Consider the following 21,062-nt stretch of genomic DNA (forward strand, 5'->3'; position numbering starts at 1 on the left):
GTACTGTGCCCTCGGCAAGGGGTAAAAGGGAATGGGAAAGACGGGGAGCTGGTGGCCATCTGGCCCAAGGTGGAGTCTGTTGGGTGGAGAAGAGTCATCAGGACCTGGGGACAGGATCGCCAAGGCCCAGAGAGGGGCCGGGACCCCTAGGTGACTCACAGTCCAGGCCCGCCTCTCTCCCTTCCAAGCACCGTGGGTCCTTAGGCTGGGCCGTGGTCCGCCACCTCCCCACTCTCTGCCCCAGCCCCGGGGCTCTGGCGGCCTGCCCAGACTGACATGCTCCCAGGGTGAGCATAAAAGATGCCCGTTCAGCTGGAGCACACATCTGCCAGGGGCTGGCTGCAGCCTGGTACTGCCGACTCTGCGCCAGCCCAGCTGCTCCCTCGACCTTGGGACCCAGAGCGGCCCCGCCCACCCAGACCTGCCGTCGCAGGTGTGGCCTGGCCTGAGGCTCTTGGGAGCAGCCCCCTGGGATGCCAGACCTGCTTGGCAGAAGCACGGGAGTCCCCAGGGCTTGAGGCAGCCTGGGGGTGAGGAGGGCTCAAGATGGCCCAGCTCGGTCCCTCCCTCGGTCACCCAGGAGTGCCTGCCGTGTGCAGAGACAAATGACATTTCTGCCTTCATGGGCCAGACGAACTGGCAGGTGGTGGCTCCCATGGAAAAGTGCCATGAGGGCGGGTGGCTCCCAGGGGGCCAGAGGCTCCTTCTCTCTCCTGTCTCTCTCCATGACCCGGCTCTCACTGCCTCCCCCCGCCCCGCCCCTGGCTGAGCTGGGTTGAGGACCAAGGGACAGGGTCCTGGGCCTGTGTTCCATGTCACCTAATGCCAGATAACCCCCAACCTGACTCTAGCCCCGGGCACAGAGCCTCAGCTGTCTTCCCGGAGCTGGGGGCTGAGTGGCCAGCCGAGGCCTGAGCCTGAGACAGAGAAATGGGGCAGTCCGGGGGGCGCCCATGTGGGCATCCGGTGGGAAATGGTGAGGGAGTCTGGGTTCCCCCCTCCCCATGACCCTGGGAACTTCCCCATTTAAAAGCCCACCAGTCTCACAGGAGACCACGGCGCCCCACTGAACTTCAGGGCACTGTTTGAGGGTGGGGGCACCCGCATCCAGCGGCTCTGCCTCTCGGCCCCGGTTTTCCTCCCGGGCCGGGGACGGGAAAGAGGGGGTGACGGGGGACCTGGAGACTGGAGGCACGCACCCCATGCTGCCCCTCCGCACACAACACATTCCCACCGGATTTTTGTCCTGGGCCTTCACAGCACAAACGAGGGTTCTTTGGGCCTTGAAAAATCCTTTTATTACGGAGATTGTCAAGCCTGTAGAAAGGAAAGAGGCTGGCGTCCGGCGGTCGCGTTTCCGCGCGCCCTCTGGATGCGCGGGGAGGGCGCCTGGCGCAGGTGGAGCGGCGGAGCCTCTGGCCCCGCGGCGGGGCTCAGTGACCTTGGGCGTGTCCTTCCGCTTCGCGGGCCTCAGTTTCCCTTTGTGGGACGAGGTCTGAGGGGATCTCCAAGGCCTCAGGCCGCCTGACCTTGGACCGTCTCCGACTGCGCGGCCTCAGTTTCCCCCGCGCGGGGTCGAGGGGCGGTGCGCGGGGGGGGGGTGGGCTCCGGCAGAGGCGGGGCCCGTGTCCCGCCCCTCCCCCCGCGGCCCAGGCCCCGCCCCCACGGCTCCGCCCCAGCCCGTGCCCCGCCTCCCCCCCCTCCCTCGGGCTCGGGCCGGCGGCGGCGGCGGCGGCTCCGCTCCGCACTGCCCGGCGCCGCCTCGCCATGGACGCGCGCGGGGGCGGCGGGCGGCCCGGGGAGAGCCCGGGCGCGACCCCCGCGCCGGGGCCGCCGCCGCCGCCGCCGCCCGCGCCCCCCCAGCAGCAGCCGCCGCCGCCGCCGCCGCCCGCGCCCCCCCCGGGCCCCGGGCCCGTGCCCCCCCAGCAGCCGCCCCGGACCGAGGCGGCGCCCCCGGAGGCGACGGACGAGGGCGGCCCGCGGGCCCGGCTCCGCAGCCGCGACAGCTCGTGCGGCCGCCCGGGCACCCCGGGCGCGGCGAGCACCGCCAAGGGCAGCCCGAACGGCGAGTGCGGGCGCGGCGAGCCGCAGTGCAGCCCCGCGGGGCCTGAGGGCCCGGCGCGGGGGGCCAAGGTATCGTTCTCGTGCCGCGGGGCCGCCGCGGGGCCCGCGCCGGGCTCGGGCGCGGGGCCGGGGCCGACGGACGAAGCGGGCAGCGAGGAGGCGGGCCCGGCGGGGGAGCCGCGCGGCAGCCAGGCCAGCTTCATGCAGCGCCAGTTCGGCGCGCTCCTGCAGCCCGGCGTCAACAAGTTCTCGCTGCGGATGTTCGGCAGCCAGAAGGCCGTGGAGCGCGAGCAGGAGCGCGTCAAGTCGGCGGGGGCCTGGATCATCCACCCGTACAGCGACTTCAGGTACAGCCACCGGGAGGGCCCGGCCGGCGCGGAGGGGGCACCGCGAGCGGACGCGCGCGGGGGCCGTCCCTGGCGCACCTCGGGGAGGGCGGGGCTGCGCGCCCCGTGGGTGACCTCGGGGCCCCTCGGTGACCTCGGGCGCGTCCGGAGCCCGCCCGGTAATGGCCGGGGCGCGCGGGGCTCCGCCCTTGGAGGGGAACTGGGAAGCGCGCGCAGGCTCCCGCGGTGACCCCGGCGCGCCCCCTCCCACGCACCCTGACATCTCCCTCCCCGCGGGATGGGCGCGCGTCACGGGCCGCAGGACCAGGGTCTGAGCGCGGAGGGGCGGAGAGGACGAATAGAGGGGAACGTGGGCCGGGGCGGCGGCAGAGCGGAAGGAAGGAGGAAGGAAGGGCGCCCGGGAAGGACGTGTCCGGGAGAGGCTGGCAGAGAAGGGGTTAAGGGAACATGGCCCTCTCCCACTGTCTCCACCTGCAGTCCACGCCTCAGGGAGGCGCATTCAGGGTCCCTGGGCCTGGGTACTTTGAGGACAGGGCGCTGAGTGTGCTGGGGTCCCCAAGCTGCCCTCTCTGAGCCTCAGCAGCCGGAGCCACTGGGTGGCGTGCCCATGTGTCAGTGGGTGTGTAGACGTGGATATGGGTTAAGGCGGTTGGTGGCTGGAAAGGCTCCGAGCAAGGCCCAGTGTGAGGTCTCAGCCGCATATGTTTGTGGTTCTTGTTCCTGGGCACGCTCCCTGTGGCCTGCAAGTGTGAACCGTATCACTGCAGGCTGTGTGTGTGTGTGTGTGATCACAAGCATGTGACTGCAGGAGGCGTGGGCCCTTGGGCCAGGGGCCGAGTGATCTGGGGGGCCGGCGGGTCCCTAGGGGTGTGTCTGCCTGGTGGATATGCCGGGCAGAGATGGGGCGCATGTGCCTGGGGTGGGTGCACATCGCCGGGCAGTCGGTAGGCGCTGAGCCGTGTGCACAGTGTGTGTGTGCCTGTGAAGTTGTGTATCCGTGAAGGAGGGGTGTGTTGCCATTCCGAGCGTGTCCACAGGCCCGGCCCGCCGGGCATGCCGGGCCACCACGGCTTCAGCACCTCGGACAGCGCCCGGGAAGGCTCTGCGGCCCCCGCGGGCTCTTCTCAAGCCCTGCCTGCCCCCGCCCCAGCCTGAGCACCCGCACCCTGGCACCCCTGCGCGGTGCACTTGCTCCGGAATGTCCGGAGCTCAGAAGGGAGGCTGTGGGATTCTCCCTCGTCCGGGACCTTCTGCAGCTTCCATGCTCAATGGCTTGGGAAGTGGAGGCCCCAGGGGCACAGTCAGGCCCAGACTGGGATTCCAACTCCTTACCCTTCAGACCTTCCGGGGGGTGGGGGTGGGGTGAAGACCTTCTCGACCAGTGGCTTGAGTTTTCAGAGAGAGGCCAGGGGTGAGGGGACCTGGGGACCTGGGGATGTGTGTTCCAGATGGGGTGCGTCTGGCTGGTCCTGACCTGCATTTCCCTCGCAGGTGGTCCTAGGGCTGGGAGAGCTTGGGTCCGTGTCTCCACTCATGCTCCTGTGACCTGGCCAGCTGGCTGGGAAGCGACCTCAGGGACGCAGTGGGCAGGGGAGGTGGCTGCAGAACATAGGCACGGCCCTGGGTCTTCTCCAGCTTGTCTGCCTGCGGGAACTCCCCACCCCCCAGCAGCAGTGGGCGGCCCTGGGGCACTGTGCCGTCTGAGGTGAGGATGTGCCAGGGAGCGGCCTCCTGGCCCCTGAGCCGTCTGGAGCACCGTCACCCGTGGGAACCCGGGCAGGCCGCGAGGTCTGAGCTGAGCAGATGAACTGTACAACAGGCCTGAGCGAGCAGGGCTGCGCAGTGCGGCTGGCGTTGGGGCTGGGGGAGGCACCGTCAAATGGAAGCAGCTCAAGTTTTTCCAAGCTGGGATGCGGTGGGGCCTCCGCGGTGCCCCGTGTGCCCCTTCTCGGCCCTTCTGATTCAGGACCACGAGGTCCTCCTGGGTCCGGTGCTGTGGGAGCACCTTCCTAATACTGACTCAGTCCTCACGGCCGCTGAGAGGTGGGTGCTGCCGCTCTTCAGGGAAGGGAACATGGAGAGGAAAAGCCACTTCCCCAAGGCCTCCCAGCCAGTCAGGGGCAAACCAGGGGTTTGCAGCGAGGCAGTCTGGCCCCCGTGTCTGCACTCTCACCTGCCAGGCAGCCCGGGCTGGCCACGTCCCATCCGGGCCAGGAAGCAATGGGAGGAACAAGGCATTCTGGGGACTCTTGGAGCTACCGGGGCAGCTGGAGGTGGGCTGTGGGTCTTCACTCTGTTTCTGTGTGTATGAGTTTTTGGAAACTACTCACGGAGCCGTGGCGAGGGGCCTTTCCAGGCCCACTTCTCCACCGTGTCCCCGTGTCCCCAGTCGTCTGACCCGACTGTGCAGGCGCCTCGGCCTCTGGTGCCCGTGCCCACGCACTGTCCAGGACTGGAAAGGGAGGGAGGCGCCCCTGCTGGCCCCCCACTTCCCCGTGCGAAGCCCCGTGTCTCCACCTGCCTGAGCTCTGGCTTCCCGAGGGCCTTCCCGTGGCAGCTGCGGGGGCCTCGGGGGCGAGAAGGCTCTTGACCAGTGGGAAGGGTGGGGAGCGCCTCCTGGGGAAAGGCCCCACCGGAGGCAGGAGGCTGTGGTGTGCCCAGACCAGGCCGCAGCGATGGAGGGTGCTTGGGGCCATCTGCAGCCAGGCCCTGTGCCGCCCATGGCTGGGGTTGAGTCCCCTTTGGGCCTCCCTGCCTTGGTTTCCCCGAACGTGAGAGGCGGTGGTGTGAGCAAGAGGGGTGCCTTTCTCTGTGGCGCCGCCCCCTCTCCCTGCTTCCCGGGGGTGACCAGCCTTTGCACGTGCTTCCCTCTTGTCCTCACGTGCCCTCATTCCCAGTTCTGACCCTGGGTCTCCCAGCTCACCCCTCGCCTCCCCTGGGCCCTGTCCCTTCCCTCTCGCGTGTGCGCCCTGCCGTTCACATCAGAAGGGGCCTTTTCCACTCGTGTGGTACGCTTGGCTCTCAGCCGCTGCCACGGGCGTGAGGCTCATCGAGGCCCCATCCCTCCCTGGGTCTGGAGTGTTTGTGCGCTTGCTGAGAGACATGTACGCGGCCTGAGCCGAGGCCGGTGGGATGGCGACTCTCACTCCCGGGGCGCTTGGGACCGGCCGGGCCCCTTCTGAGGCTCTCTTCACTCGGAAAACCTGGCCTGGGGCAGCTCTGGTGCCGGCACTGAGAAGGCCGCGGAGATGCTCCAGTGGCTTCCCCGGGGCAGGGGTGTGCTCGTGGAGGACCAAGTTCAAGGGACAGAGGGAACCGTCCGCTGCGGAAGCCTTGATGTTCCTTCAGGGCAGCCCGCAGTCCGTTCCCGAGTTGGGAAGGATGTCAGGACCGGAGGACGAGGAGGGGACCAGCCTGGGGCCAGTGGGGAGGCCTACAGCCACGGCCAGAACCTCACCGAGTACCCAAGGCCTTGTCAGGGCCTTCTGCCCCTCCCCTCCAAGATAGCAAGAAAAGAAATGCAGTTAATTCCTGTTCCCTTCCCCTGGACCAGCACCGATCCAGGGGCCAAGAGCCCTCATCGCCCCAGAGTTTGGGCGAGTGGCTTTCAACCCATCCTTAAGTCTGCAAGTGCCCGAGGTCTGACTTGAGTCTCTCCTGCCGCTGTTGGTCTTCAGTTCGATGTTCCCAATTTTCTACCTCTGGGAGGCCTGGCGTGAGGGTAAAAGAGATGAGTTGGTCCGTTTCCTGCCCCTCAGAGGCGTTTAGACCAAACCAGGGCCAGTGGGTGCTGACCTCCCCTGGGGAGTCCCCAGGGGGAATGGGATGTTGGAGGGGCTGGGTTGGAGAAGCCAATGGGACGAGAGGCCCTGTTTCCCACCCCAGATGGCCCGGCGGGTCCTCGGGAGATCAGTGCGCTGTGCTTTCCGCAAATCCTGCATTAGCTCGTGAGAGTAAGTCCTGCATTATCTGGGCTGTGGTGGGGGCCAGGCGGGACGAGGCTTTCCCCGGCTCTGCGCCCAGCGTGGGTCTTGTGGGGGGGTAAGGACAGGGGACAAATCCACTTCCCCAGGGCCCACCTGGTGGGAGGAAGGAAGCTCCATGGCCCATTGGAAGGAGAGGGAAGGGGCCAGCTGTGGTTGAGTTCCCCCGCTTTTCTCCGGGGGCTTCCTGCCAGAATTTAGAATTTCTGGTCCCTGCTTTTTTTTTTTTTTTGTAAAGATTTTATTTTTATTTATTTGACAGACAGAGATCACAAGTAGGCAGAGAGAGAGGAGGAGGCAGGCTCCCTGCTGAGCAGAGAGTCCGATGTGGGGCTCCATCCCAGGACCCTGAGATCATGACCTGAGCCGCAGGCAGAGGCTTTAACCCACTGAGCCACCCAGGCGCCCCTCTGGTCCCTGCTTTAAAAACTTCCCATTTCCAAGCCCCTGACCTCAGCATCATGGGGCCTGGGCAGGACCAGGGGTCTGCTTAGGGTGGGGGCATGCCATACCCTGTCTCGTTTCCCCCCTCAAGAAGCCTGCCCCAGATCCACCCAGCACAGGCCACCCCAGCTCCCTCTTGGACTCTCGCTTCTGCCCCCTTCCTGACCTCCCCACTGCCAGCACGGGCTTCCCAGGATACACAGTTGTCTGTCTTTAAAGCCGCCCAAGGCCCCACAGAGCTTGGCTTCCCGCCATCTTCTCTCCGCCCTGCAGCACCAGGCCACCTGGCGGCCTTGAGAGCGGACATCCCACTGGGGCCACAGGACCTTTGCATCGCTGCTTCCTCTGCCTGCAAACAGCTGCTTCTCCATCATCTGCCCAAGCTCCACACCCTCTGAGAAGCACCCCCCCCCCCCGGCTAACCTGTGACCCTCTGGAGGATCCCGTCCACTTATCTGTTTCTGCGCAAGGCCTGTCTGCCCCATTCCAGGCTGGAGCGCCAGGGGGGAGCTGGGTCTATGTGGCCACCAAGTGTCCTCACACCTGGCCTATACCCTGCCCCCACAGCCTGCCCTGTCTCAGGCTCGCCCTGGAAGCTGGGCGGAATCTCGGCAGCTTCCTTTCTAACCCTTGACACTCGACCGGGATCTGTGCCTCCTCGCAGGAGGGCTCAGGCCCCTAATGCTCCGTCCCCGGCTCGCCCCTAATCACCCACCTCTGGGCCCTGATCTCCTCAGATTTGCCTGATCCTGTGGAAGGGGGGTGGGAGGGCTGCCTATGCCCACTGGTCCCATCTGGCCTTGCCCCTCCACCCCCCGGTCCCGCTGGAGGAGGAGTCTGGGCCCCTGGCATCCGAGCCAAGAGGAAGGGCAACGGCTGCAGCGGGAACAGCGCCCAGGGTGGGGTCAGTGACGGGACCCGTGCGGGGGGGGGGGGCGTGTGCGGTGCGCCCAGGACAGGGCTCTGGGGCCCTCTCCCAGCCGCAGGGCCCAGGCTGGGGTCCCTGCCACGGAGCCCTGCACTCCCTGGGTGCTCAGGGGACCCTGCGCCGCCCCACCCCGCCTTCCCTGTGCGTGCAGCTGCCCCCCACCCCAGGGCCGCAGTGGGGACACAACAAGAGGGATCGGGCTGTTCCCACAGAAGCGGGACCCCGCGGGGGCTTCCCTGTGTGTCAGGGAAGACTGTGAGATACAGGGTTGAATTTCAGTCAAGGCCGCGGATGCTGAAAGCTGACCTTGCAGCAGCGCCTGCTGGCCGCCCCGGGGGACCCCTGTGGTCCCTGCCCCCCCCCCCCACCCCCCCGTCATGCCAGGGTGGCCCAGTGAGAGAAGGGTCTGGGCTGATGAGGCCCTGAGGCTCAGAAGAGAGAGATTCATCCCAGGCCACGCAGGCCAGGAGCAAGGTCGGGGAGGGGCTGGGGGCAGGGGTTCCTCTGCGGCTGCCGGACCTCGACTCCAACTCCTCATAAACCCCGGGGACCCCACCCAGCCCGGAAGACCGGCAGCTCCGAGTGGCAGGGCCAGCCGTCATTCCCCAGGGACCACGGGCAGTAGCTGGGACCCCAACCCCAGACAGGCAGGCTGAGGCCAGAGCTCAGGTCCTGGGACCGGAAGGCGTGGGTCTCCGCTCTGCCCCGTCCCTGGCTGGGTCACCTCTCTTGTCTGTCGGTGCAGAAGCGTGGTGCCTGGCCCGACCCCCACCCCAAGAATAAAAGAGAGAGGGGCGCCCGGGGAGCTTCGTCAGGGAAGCGTCCGCCTTCGGCTCAGGTGGTGACCCCGGGGTCCTGAGATCAAGCCCCGCATCAGGCTCCCTGCTCTGCTGCTCCCCCTGCTTGTGCTCGCTCTGTCTCTGACAAATAAATAAAATCTTCAAAAAATAAAATAAAAAATAAAAATAAAACAGAACCTTAAAAAAAAAAAAAAAGGAGGAGGAGGAGGAGGAGGAGGAAGGGAGAGAATGTCTGTGGAGGAGGGCCTCACACTCCAGGCATTCAGATTGTTTCCGGCCTCTCCCTGGTGGTTTCTGGTCCCCCGCCCCTTGCTTTCTAGGCTCTCCCTGGTAGTTTCTAACCCCCCCAACCAGTTTCTAGGCTCTTCCTGATAGTTTCTAGTCTCCCCCCTGCTTTTGAGGTCCTTTGGTGGTTTCTAGTCCCCCCTACCTCATGGTTTCTAGGCTCCCCTGCAGAGTTTCTAGGCCCTCTGGTCTTCTCAGTTACTCTTTCCTGCTTGCTTTGTCCCGGGGTCTGTGCCCCAAGTCGGGGGAGGAGGCAGGACAGGACTCCGTTCACAGAGGTGGGGGTGCGGTTAAAAGCTCTTAGCACCAGGGGAGCACGGGGGGCTGAGAATGGGGAGCCGGGGGGATGGGCTGGTGGGGCCCCTTATCCCAGATCCTGGCCATCCCTGCGCTGGAGGTCCTCATCCGCTTCCCCGGCTCTCCTGCGCACCCACTGTCCCCCACGCGGGACGCTCAGAGAAGGCTCCCCGCGCCGGGTGTGGCCCCGCAGGACCCTCAGAGGCTGCCGGCGCCTCCCTGCGGGAGGGGACAGGGAGGGCCTCGGGGCTGCGGGACTTGCCCAAGCGACACCTGCCAGCGGGCCGGAAAAGCGGGTGTCAACCCAGGTCTGGCTGCTGCCACCAAGGTGTCAGACGCTGGGTGCCTTCCAGCCTTTGGCTCTCGAAGACTGAGCTGCTGTGAACATCTTGGTACAAATTGGTTTTTAATTTTTTTCTCTTCCTCTTGGACAGTTTCCTTGGGATCACTTGCCCGAGGCGGAGCGCCGGGGTCCGCCGGCAGGCCTGGCTGCTGGCACCTGGCGGTGCTGTCCAGAGAGGGCCCGTCCCTGCCTGCGGCCAAGCCAGGGCTGGAGCTTACGGCTCTGCCAGTCTGGGCGAGTGCCCCAGCCCTGGGAACCGCGGTCCACTCTTCGGTCATCCAGGAAGGGGGGTCAGGGGCGGGCGGCTTCTGAGGGTCTTAGGGGCCCGGTCCTGCCTATGTGTGACCGAGCCTTCTCTACACGCATGTGGCCCCCAGCCATGATCGGGGTGGGGCGCTGGGGCCCCGGGAGAGCCCTGCACACAGCGGGCTGGGGCGGGCTGTGGGGGGGAGACCTGGATGGAGCTAGCCAGGCTGCCGTGATCCGGGGCGGGGTGGCTCCTCACACTGTTGAGTAAGCGAAATAAAAGACGAGACTGTTCAAAATTCGAGACCCTCCTTGACCTGCATCTAGGCCGGGGCGCGGGCTCCACCCCAGATCTGGGGCGTCTGCTCAGCACGGAGCCCCTCATCCTGTGCTCTGTTTCCCTTGTGTTTCTATAGTGTCGACGTGTGTATGTGTGTGTGTGTGTGTGTGTAAACACATAGAGGCTGGCATTTAATCACTTAAAAATGTACAGCAGAGCGACATTAAGTACAACCACAGTGGTGCGCGTCCGGATCTCTCATCCTCCCAAGCAGAGCCTCTCCCCATTCACCTTCTGCCCCCAGCCCCCTCCCTCTCCCCTGCCCCCACGAGCCCCTTCCGGTCCGTGGAGGAGCCTGGTCGGGACGTGTCACACGTGTGGACTCACACCCCGTGTGACCTTCTGCGTCTGGTCCCTCCCTGAGCGCCGTGGGCTCGGGGTCCGTCCCCGGCGCCAGGCATGGGCGCCTTGCTGCTGCTGGAGGCCCGGGACGCTCCCGCTCGTGGGGACCGGGTGTGGATCGTAGACCCACACAAGCTTCCATCTGCGCTGGGAATCGTACCCCTGGGAACACGCTGTACGGTTGTCTCTGAGTTCTTGGGGTTCAATCCAGGGGCAGAATTGCTGGGTCAGACAGTAATTCTGTTCACATTTTCTAAAAGATTTATTTATTTATTTGAGGGAGAGCATGAGCGGCAGGAGGGGCCGAGGGAGAGGCAGGCTCCCCGCTCGGTGAGGCTCGATCCCCAGGACCCCAGGATCCTGACCCAAGCTGAAGGCAGATGCTTCACCAACAGGGCCCCCAAGCGCTCTTCTGTTCCACAGAACGGGGTTTTTCCTTGGAGTAGTTCTGATGGGCATTTTCTCCACGCCTGCAGTGCTGGGCCCCCGGCTGCGGGGCCCCGGGATCCACGCAGGGCTCCTGCCCGGCTAGTGGCAGATGCCCCCTGCGTGGACAGGCCTTTCTCTGAGAGCACTCCCAGGCGGGGCTGGATGGACTCCAGGGACGTGTATCTGCCCTGGGTGCAGCTGGGAGGGAGACTAACCCCAGCCCGTCTTCGGGTTCATGGGACTCCGTCCCGTCCAACATCTTGCCCCTCAGCTCCTCCCGCCTCCCAGGCAGCCCTGCGGGTGCGGGGGGTGCCCCGCCTCTTCCTTGCTGCCTCCCGTCCCCAAGGGTCCCCCCTTCTTTGTCTTCACGTGGAAGCCCGGCTGCTCTAGACGGTGCTGGACTCTGGGTCCTGCCTGCCCCGCCCCCTCCGCCCCCCACTGTGCCTGCCCTCCACTCCCCACCCCCCCCTTGCTTGCCTCCCCTCACCTTTCTCCTCTGGAGTGTTTCTTTGATCGCTAACCCTGTGTTGAACGCTTGGACCTTTTTGGTCCTGGGAAGCATAACCAGCTTGGGGGCCATCTCCTGGCCCCTGCCTGGTCTCCTGCTTCTTCTAGGAGGGAAAGTGGGAGCCAGGTCAGCGGGAAGGATCCAGGCTGGGGGAGCTCCGCAGGCAGTGGGGTGCCGTCCGGAGCGGGAGAGCTTCCTGGAGCTGGGGTACACACCAACTGGGACTCAAGGCCGAAGTCTTGGCTTTGTTGCAGGAGGGGAGGTCCGGGCTGGTCCCCAAGGCAGGCGCAGGTGTTAGGTGGGGCTTCTGGGCCCGGGGAGGGCTGGGTGTCGGCAATGGCCTGGAGGCGTGACCCGCCGCGCCTCCCCCCAGGTTCTACTGGGACTTCACCATGTTGCTGTTCATGGTGGGAAACCTCATCATCATACCTGTGGGCATCACCTTCTTCAAGGACGAGACCACAGCCCCGTGGATCGTGTTCAACGTGGTCTCGGACACCTTCTTCCTCATGGACCTGGTGCTGAACTTCCGCACGGGCATCGTGATCGAGGACAACACGGAGATCATCCTGGACCCCGAGAAGATCAAGAAGAAGTACCTGCGCACGTGGTTCGTGGTGGACTTCGTGTCCTCCATCCCCGTGGACTACATCTTCCTCATCGTGGAGAAGGGCATCGACTCCGAGGTCTACAAGACGGCGCGCGCCCTGCGCATCGTGCGCTTCACCAAGATCCTCAGCCTCCTGCGGCTGCTGCGTCTGTCCCGCCTCATCCGCTACATCCACCAGTGGGAGGAGGTGCGCGGGGCGGGCGGCGCGGGCGGCGCGGGCGGGGCGGGCGGGGGCAGACAGGCGCGGCGCGGGGGGCGCGGCCGGGACGCGCGCTGCCGTCGCGCTCCCCCTTCCCTGCGCCCTGGAAAAGCAGGCACCACGGCCCCTCGCACCCCCTCCCCGGAGTCGGGCCGCTCAGCACCGAGAGTCGCGGACCCCCGCCGCCCCCGTCCTGTCCTCCGACCCAAGCCGGCGAGGGCGGCCCTCCCGCGCACCCCGTCCCGCCGGTTTCCAGGGCTGCCCCGGGGCTCCGACGGGGGCCACGCTCTCTGGTCTGGGACGTCGGCCAACCCGGAGGGCGGCGGCGGCCCTGGGGAGGGGGGACCTGACCCCGCCCCGCCCCGCAGATCTTCCACATGACCTACGACCTGGCGAGCGCGGTCATGCGCATCTGCAACCTCATCAGCATGATGCTGCTGCTGTGCCACTGGGACGGCTGCCTGCAGTTCCTCGTGCCCATGCTGCAGGACTTCCCGCGCAACTGCTGGGTCTCCATCAACGGCATGGTGGTGAGCCGCGGCGCCGCGCGGGGGGCTCCCGCCGCCCTCAGCCCCGCGGGCCGGGCCGTGCCGGGCGGCCAGACGCCGGAGGCGCAGAGCGAGGCCCGCGCCCCTGGGCTCCCGGCTGAGACGCCGCCTGTTAACGCGGGCCAGTGGGGGGGCCGCACTCAGGCCCAGGCGTCAGAGGGTCTGGGGGGACGGGCCTGGGGTCAAGGGACGTCCCCGGGCGTGAGCACCCTAGCTCCGTCCCCCCATGGCCCTGAGCCCCCGCCGCGCCCCCGGTGGCCCTGAGCCCCGCCCCCGCCCCGCCCCCCAAGGCCCCGAGCCCCCTCCCACCGGCCCCCCACGGCCTTGCAGAACCACTCGTGGAGCGAGCTCTACTCCTTCGCGCTCTTCAAGGCCATGAGCCACATGCTGTGCATCGGCTACGGGCGCCAGGCCCCCGAGAGCATGACGGACATCTGGCTGACCATGCTGAGCATGATCGTGGGCGCCACGTGCTACGCCATGTTCATCGGCCACGCCACGGCGCTCATCCAGTCCCTGGACTCCTCCCGGCGCCAGTACCAGGAGAAGGTGGGGGGCGCTGGGGGGGCCGCCCCGCCTCCCGGGCTTCCCGGGCCGAGCTTAGATCAGGGGCCGGCAGGGTGGGGAGCTGTTGGGGCACAGGACCCGGAGAGGTCTGTGGCGGTGACTAGCAGGGCCCAGAAGGTCCCCGGCATGGTGAGGGAGGGAAGTCCGGAGCCGGGAGGGGGCTGGCTAGGGAGCAGGGCTCACCCCAGGGTGTCTGGGACAGCGTGGGAGGTGCTGGGGCAGGGAATGGTCGCTGGAGCACACGCTCGGGGGCTGGACCCGCAGGCGCGGCCTCTGAGCGGGGGCGGCCTCCACCGGGCTAGTCCTAGGGCTGTGGGACAGGGAAGGGCTGAGCGGGCGACGGCCCCAGGCGCTGGACCTGCTGGACACCAGCCCGTCCTGCACTGCTACCTAGTGGCCGCTCCTGGCTGGGCAGCTGCGAGCGCCCCCCACGGCCGCTGCCCCAAACAGTGCCAGCTGGGTCAGCCGGGTCAGCCGGGCCCGGTGCCAGGAGCTGTCCGGAAGCCACGGGCCTCACACCCAGACATGAGCTGGCGCTGCCACCCGCCGGCATCACGGGTTCCGCTGAGCTCAGGGCAGCTGCGTCCCGGGCGCAGCCAGGGCGGAAACGGGATGGGGCACCCCGGGGAGCGCCGTCCTGGGGACAGCAGGGCCTGGCACCCCCGCCCTGGTCAGGAGGGGCTGAGCCGCTAGTTTCTGGCAAGATCTCTGGGGAGGTGAGCCTAGGGGACTCCACCCAGGATCTCGGGGGACCTGGGGGACCCAGTCCGGTCTACTTCCGCGAGGGCCTTAAGTCAAGCTGTGCTTCCATTTCGGGGGGTTGGGCTGCCGGGTAAAATTCAGAACACAGGGGTGACTGCTCAGCGTGCGCCCGTCCGCACCTTGCACGGGACGCCTGTAACTCCTTCTGTGTTATCCGGAATTCTGATTTAACGGGGCGTGTTTGCTGCTGCTGCTGTCAAGGCCGGCAGCCCCGTGTGGGCGGAAGCGGGGTGGGGGGACCGGAGGCGGAGCCACTGACCGCCCCCCCCACCGCCGCCAGTACAAGCAGGTGGAGCAGTACATGTCATTCCACAAGCTGCCCGCCGACTGCCGCCAGAAGATCCACGACTACTACGAGCACCGTTACCAGGGCAAAATGTTCGACGAGGACAGCATCCTGGGGGAGCTCAACGGGCCGCTGCGGGAGGTGAGGCCACCCTCGCCGGGGACCCTCGGCTGGAAACAGGGACGGCCAGGCTCCGGGTCCCAGAGATGGGTTAGCCCATAGCGTCCGCGGGCCGCGCCCACGCGTCCTCAGCGGCAGGAGCTCTCCCGTGCTGCACCCTCCCGCTGCCCCGGGGGTGCCCCCGACAGCCTCTGCCTCCTCCCACTTAGTCGTCTGGGCTCCCTTGCTAGACAGGGGGGTACAGGGTGGGGCGGCACGGGGCAGAGGCTGACCGGAGCAGGCGGACCCCGCGTGGTCGTCCGTCTTGACTGTCCGAGCTCTGCCCCTCATGGCCGGTGTGACTTCGGGCAGGGTTCCCGGAGCAGCTCCGTTCCCACCAGCCAGGGGCTTCTAAGGATGGGCATGGGCTCTGTCACCTTCTGGAGCCTGGAAATCCCAGACCCAGGTGTCATGGGGCCCCACGCCCTCTGGAGGCTCCAGGACGGGGTCTTTCCTGCATCTGGCAGCTCCTGGTGTCCCTCTGCGTGTGGCCACGCCCCCATCCCATCGCTGTGTGCCTGTGTCCCCCTCTTACGAAGACACCTGTCATTCGGTTCAGGGTGACGCTACTTCAGTGCAACCTCGTGTTAACCGATTATGCCTGCGAGACCCTATTTCCAGCCGAGGTTCTGTCCTCAGGCACCAGGGGTCAGGACTTGAACATGTGTTTTTGGAGGGGGCAGGATTGAGCCCACACCCCTGACCAGGTGGTAGTGGGGCGCCTGCCCTGAGCTCCACCCTGTGCTGTGCTGTCTCAGAGGTTGCGGGGGGGGGGGGGGGGGGGGGGCACGGCAGTGACCACCAGGGGGCAGGAGGAGCTCTGGGAAGGATGGGGGATGGGGAAGGTGTCTGAGCGAGGCCAGGCGGCCGCAGGTGTCCCAGGCGGCAGGCACAGTGGGGCCAAGGCCCTGAGGAGGGAAAGATGACGCACATCCTGCGGACCAGGGCGAGGACTGGGAGGGGGGTGGGGAGGGGGAGGGGGAGGGGGTGCAGGGACGGGTCCTGGGCTCTGCTCCGTGCGGACGGCCATTTCTTCTGAGTGTGAGCCGTTGCCTCCCACGAGGCAGGCACTGTGCTTAACCTCACAGAGAACGTTCACTTGTTCGGGATCGGAACAATCTCAGTCAGAGAGCGAGCCCACAGACCGTAAGACGCATAGAATCCCATAGTTCGGGGTTTTTAAAAAAACTATGCATTTTCAGTTGTCTCTGTCCCAGTGTGGGGCTCGAACTCAGGGCTGGGAGATCGAGAGCTACACGCTCCGCAGGCTGAGCCGGCCAGCCGGCCCGCGGTCCCATAGCTTCCAGTGGGGCCGTTACCACTGTCCAAGCACCCTGCACCCTCTCCCCCAGGAGGGCACCCATGGCTGCCAGCCACCACTCCCCGTTCCCTTCCCCCAGCCCCCGCAAGCCAGATTCGGTAATTATTGAAGCGTTTACACAGTTCCAGGGTTGAATTTACAAAAACACGTATATTCAGAAAACTTCTGGCTTCTATCCTGACCCTCTACCTGATTTCCTCCTGCCGTATCTTCCATGTCCTTCGTTAACGCACAACAAAGGGGTGCTCTCTCTCTGAGCTCCCTTTGCCGGGCCCTTCCTGCTGCGAGCCCCCGGGCGGCTGGCCCCAGGGTCCCCAAGCTCCGCGGGCGGCCACGCACGGCACTCACCTTTGCGGGTTTGCTCGCGCCTTTGGGACAAGGCTGAGGGGTGAGGTCAGGGTCCAGTCCCGCTGAGAGGAATACCCACCCCAAATGCGCGGGTGAGAGGTGCGTCTGGGGCGGCCACGTGGGATTTTCATCTCCACGAATGCTTGCTGTATACAGTAGGTGTAACATGTGTGCTTGCCGTACAGAGTGCGTGGGTGGTGTTCTCGCTCTCCTTTCTGTACCCAGCAAGTGCCGTCTATTGTCTCTATACAGCAGATACTCAGTCCTTGATCTCGGTACAGGGTCGGAGTCCAGTACATACAGCAGGCGCTCAGTACATACGTGCTGTATGTAGTAGGCCCCAATACCTGCATGCAGCAGGTGCTGTGCTCGCCCGGATCTGGGGGCTCACCCGTGCTTCCTTGTAGGACTTGTGTGCTGGGGTTTTTTCCGCACATCTCGCTTTGGGATTCCCGGTGGATAGTTTGGGTCTCAGCGCGTGGGGGGGCTCGCCCCACCGCCCCGCTCTTCTCACTAGCAGGCTTTCCTGCCACTTTTGCTCGTTTGTTCTAAATGACCTTGGCTGGTTTCAGCAATTCCCAAGCAAACCTGATGGTATTGTCGTTGGGATCCGGGCGCTCGCGTCCACGGGTGGGGAGGATGGACGTCGGAGAAGATCCGGGCGCTCGCGTCCACGGGTGGGGAGGATGGACGTCTCGTCCTCAGGGTGGTGAGGAGCTCTGCCTGGCCAGGGAGCGCGTGCCCGCGTCCCGCCGCGCCTCTCGGGGTGTCTGCACGCTCTCCTCAGACGGGTCTGGACATCTCGCAAGGTCAAGCCATGTCGTGCTCAGCTCTCTGTGCTGGCGTAAACAGGGTCCTCCCGTCTGCTGTGTCGTCTTCTCCGTGGCTCATTGGCACACACGAGGGCTGTCGGTTTGGAAGGCTTGGCTCCCCCTTTTATTGAAATGTGTCTTACCGGGGTGTGCACATTCAACGGGCGAGTGTGGGACCCTCACGTGACTAATGCTCAGATCGACTGCGGGACGTGCCCCCCTCACCCTGATCTCTGCCGCCGTGGAGCCCTTGACCGTTCTCGGGTTTGTGCGCTGATTCTTAGCTTGCAGCTTGGGTTGACTTCTCTGATCGTTGTGGTTTCCCGTGGATTCTTCTGGGCTCCCGGGTCAGCATATTAGAGAAGATAGTAGAGGGATTTGGCGTCATGTTTTCCTTCCCTGTTTTTATGTCCCTGGTCGCCTTTCCTGCCTAATTGCACTGGCTGGTGCGGCCAACAGAGTTAACTGGTGGGGACTCAGTGCACGTCTTGTCTTGCTCCTTCCTGCGGTCAAGCCTCCGGGGTCCGCCTGGGAAGGAAGGTGCCCGCTCCAGGCTACGGTGTCGAACTCCTTGGTAGATGAAGCTGAGGGTCTGAGGAGGAGACAGCCCCCAAAGGAGGGCGAGAGGGGACAAGGACTTGGGCCCCGTGTCACCCTGCTTCCCCCCCCTCCAGGAGATTGTCAACTTCAACTGCCGGAAGCTGGTGGCCTCGATGCCCCTGTTTGCCAACGCGGACCCCAACTTTGTCACGGCCATGCTGACCAAACTCAAGTTCGAGGTCTTCCAGCCGGGCGACTACATCATCCGCGAGGGGACGGTCGGCAAGAAGATGTACTTCATCCAGCACGGCGTGGTCAGCGTGCTCACCAAGGGCAACAAGGAGATGAAGCTGTCCGATGGCTCCTATTTCGGGGGTGAGCATCTGGGGGCCTACAGGGGTGCGGGTGCGCCCCAGCGGAGGGGAGGAGGCTGAGCGGCGCGTGCAGCAGGGGTAGGCCCGGGGGGGTGGAGGGCAAGACGGTGTTGCTGGGAGGCCGAGGTCCCGCTGGGCTGAGGCCGCCCCCCGCCCGTGCAGAGATCTGCCTGCTGACGCGGGGCCGGCGCACGGCCAGCGTGCGCGCCGACACTTACTGCCGCCTCTACTCGCTGAGCGTGGACCACTTCAACGAGGTGCTGGAGGAGTACCCCATGATGCGGCGCGCCTTCGAGACCGTCGCCATCGACCGCCTGGACCGCATCGGTGAGTCGGCTGGTCTCCGGGGGCCGTCAGCCCGTGCGGAGGTGGCCCGGCCGACGGACCCTCCAGGGCCCTTCCAGTCCCCAGACCTGATTTTCTGAGCTGCTTTGGCCCATGGCCAGATGTGGCCCTGGTCTCCCGAGGAAGAGGGAGTGTGACGTGTTTCCAGTCGTGCGGACCGTCTGCTCCTCTGGGAGATGCTTCTGGAGCACCCAGGGTGTCGGGCGGTGTAGCTGCGGGGCTGGGAGGCTGCCATGGGGACCACGCTCGGCCTGTACTACAGACGAGGGGCTGGGGGCTGGCGGGCTTCCTTGTGACGCTGGGTGGAAGCCCGGAGGAGTAGTGTTGTCAGGTATGAAGGGACAGGGCATGTGCTGGGAGGGGACACAGCACAGGCCGAGGCCTGGGGTCCAGAGAGCTGCAGAAGCCGGGAGGAGGGAGCTTGGGGAGGCAGGCAGGGGCCAGGCACACGGGACCCACTAGCTGTGGGTGCAGGAGTCCGGACTGTGAATCAGGAGCAGTGGGGAGCCGTGGATGGTGCTAGGCAGGGGAGGACCCGATAGGATCTGCATTGTATGAGCGCGGGTAGGTTACAGGAGGGAGACGGAGGCCCGGCCTCAAGTGGTGGCCTTGGAGAGGCCAAGGGTAATGTCAGAAATGGTTGAGGTGGAGCCCTCAGGACCCGCCGAGGACCAGATGTCCGAGTCAGGCAGACCGGCCCCGTTGCTGCCCATGGGAATAAAGAGCCAGAGGAAGAGGGTTGGGTGGCGTGCACGGGTGTTGGAGGAGAGACCGGAGGCATTCTATTATTCATGTTTACATACAGCAGGCACTCAACAGTCTGCTCTATACAGTAGGTGCTCAATATATGTGCAAGTGGAAGATGCTTAGATTTGCTTGCTCATGCCGAAGGCTCTCCGACGTGCTTGCTGTGCGCTGGCGGGCGCTGGGCTCTCTGGCTGTGCGCTGGCGGGCGCTCCTGGCGTGTGGCTCGGCGCCCGCCGCGGCCACTCTGTGTGGGGGGGACAGTGCAGGCTTGCTGTCGAGCACGGCCTGCCTCGTGTGCACCGCACACATTCCATGCGCGTGCTGTGTACTGCGGGAGCACAGTACGCGTTTCCCGGATGCAGGAAGTGTTCGGGGCAAGCCGGCAGTATACAGTAGGTGTCTCGTGCCCGCTTTGCACATGCCATGGGTGTTCTGCGTGCCTACTACAAACAGGTACTGGATTAGTGCCTGCTGTATACAGCGGATACTTGATATCTGCTTGCTGTATGGACGTGGCGGCAGGTCACGCCTGCTTACTGCATACAGGAGGTGCTCAGTTCTGCTTGCTCTGCACCACAGACAGTTGGCATCTGCCACAGGCAGGAGGGGCCCTATGCTCGCTGTACACAGGGACGCAGCAGTTTCTTGACCCGTGTGTGCTAGTCTACAGAACAAGGGCCCAACACCTGCATGCCCTCCGTGTGCTCAGCACACGTGTGCTCAGCAGGTGCTCAGTGGCTACTGTATACAGAGGGTGCTCCATGCATGTTTATGATCTACAACAGGGGTGTGTGTGTGAGTGAGGGATGCCAGCAGGTTCATGGTGCCGCCTGCGGCATGCAGGAGGTGGTCTGTGCACACGGCCGGTACTCGCGGTGGGATGTATAGACCGGACGCTCAGCACCCACTGGCTGTATGCAAGAGGTGCTCCATGTATGCTCACAGTATATAAAAAAGGTTTTACTGTAGCAGCAGGCGCTGGGTGCCATGCTCTGCACCCGGCAAGCTCCTGCCTGCGGGCTGCACTAGATGGGGCTCCCGTGCACTCCATCAATGCGCGCCGCAGCACCCCGCACCGGCCCGCACCGGCCCGCGCTCAGCCCCAGGAGCGCGCCCCCGCTGACGCCCCTGCCCTGCCCCCAGGCAAGAAGAACTCGATCCTGTTGCACAAAGTGCAGCACGACCTCAACTCCGGCGTGTTCAACAACCAGGAGAACGCCATCATCCAGGAGATCGTCAAGTACGACCGCGAGATGGTGCAGCAGGCAGAGCTGGGCCAGCGCGTGGGCCTCTTCCCGCCGCCGCCGCCGCCGCAGGTCACCTCGGCCATCGCCACGCTGCAGCAAGCTGTGGCCATGAGCTTCTGCCCGCAGGTGGCGCGGCCGCTCGTGGGGCCGCTGGCGCTCGGCTCGCCGCGCCTCGTGCGCCGCCCGCCCCCGGGGCCCGCGCCGGCGCCCTCCGCCGCAGCCTCGCCTGGGCCCGCGCCCTCCACCGCCAGTCCTCCCGGCGCGCCCGCCAGCCCCCGGGCGCCGCGGACCTCGCCCTACGGCGGCGCGCCCGGCTCTCCCGCCGCACCCCGCGCCGGACCCGCGCTACCCGCGCGCCGCCTGAGTCGGGCCTCGCGCCCGCTGTCGGCCTCTCAGCCCTCGCTGCCCCACGGCGCGCCCGGCCCGGGCCCCGCGGCCTCGGCGCGCCCGGCCAGCAGCTCCACGCCGCGCTTGGGCCCTGCGCCCGCCGCCCGGGCTGCAGCGCCCAGCCCGGACCGCAGGGACTCGGCCTCGCCCGGCGCCGCCGGTGGCCTCGACCCGCTGGACTCCGCGCGCTCGCGCCTCTCGTCCAATTTGTGACCTTCGCCACGCCGCCCCGCGGGCCCGGGCGGGCCGGGGGCGGGGCCGTCATCCACACCAAAGCCATGCCATTGCGCGCTGCCCCGGCCGCTGGCCGCCCGCCCCAGAAGCCATAGAGGAGTCCTAGGTAGTCGTAGTCGGACGGGCGGGCCGGGGCAAGGCAGCCCCCTCTGAGCCCCCGCCGCGCCCCCCCATCGCCCTGCGCCCACCCCCATCATCCTTGCCCCCACCCCCCACCGGC

The 21,062-nt window shown here is 66.1% G+C and overlaps 1 protein-coding gene across 1 annotated transcript; it reads left to right on the plus strand.

Annotated features, from left to right (window-relative positions):
* Positions 1–1,767: 1,767 nt before the first annotated feature.
* Positions 1,768–20,946, plus strand: HCN2 (hyperpolarization activated cyclic nucleotide gated potassium and sodium channel 2). The gene is made up of 8 exons (XM_045990504.1): positions 1,768–2,411; positions 11,730–12,153; positions 12,534–12,695; positions 13,044–13,262; positions 14,323–14,469; positions 17,643–17,883; positions 18,045–18,209; positions 20,118–20,946. Exons 1-8 carry the CDS (start codon positions 1,768–1,770, stop codon positions 20,819–20,821), a joined length of 2,706 nt encoding a protein of 901 aa, XP_045846460.1. The 3' UTR covers positions 20,822–20,946.
* Positions 20,947–21,062: the final 116 nt, after the last annotated feature.

Source organism: Meles meles, chromosome 20 (assembly GCF_922984935.1).
Source record: "Meles meles chromosome 20, mMelMel3.1 paternal haplotype, whole genome shotgun sequence".
NCBI lineage: Eukaryota > Metazoa > Chordata > Mammalia > Carnivora > Mustelidae > Meles > Meles meles.

What these genes read in the sequence shown, in the direction of transcription:
- HCN2 (XM_045990504.1), top strand. Translation starts at nt 1,768, where the DNA reads ATGGACGCGCGCGGGGGCGGCGGGCGGCCCGGGGAGAGCCCGGGCGCG. An exon ending in ACATCCACCAGTGGGAGGAG is followed by an intron (nt 12,154 to 12,533) that starts GTGCGCGGGGCG and finishes CCCGCCCCGCAG; the next exon opens with ATCTTCCACATGACCTACGA. An exon ending in TCTCCATCAACGGCATGGTG is followed by an intron (nt 12,696 to 13,043) that starts GTGAGCCGCGGC and finishes ACGGCCTTGCAG; the next exon opens with AACCACTCGTGGAGCGAGCT.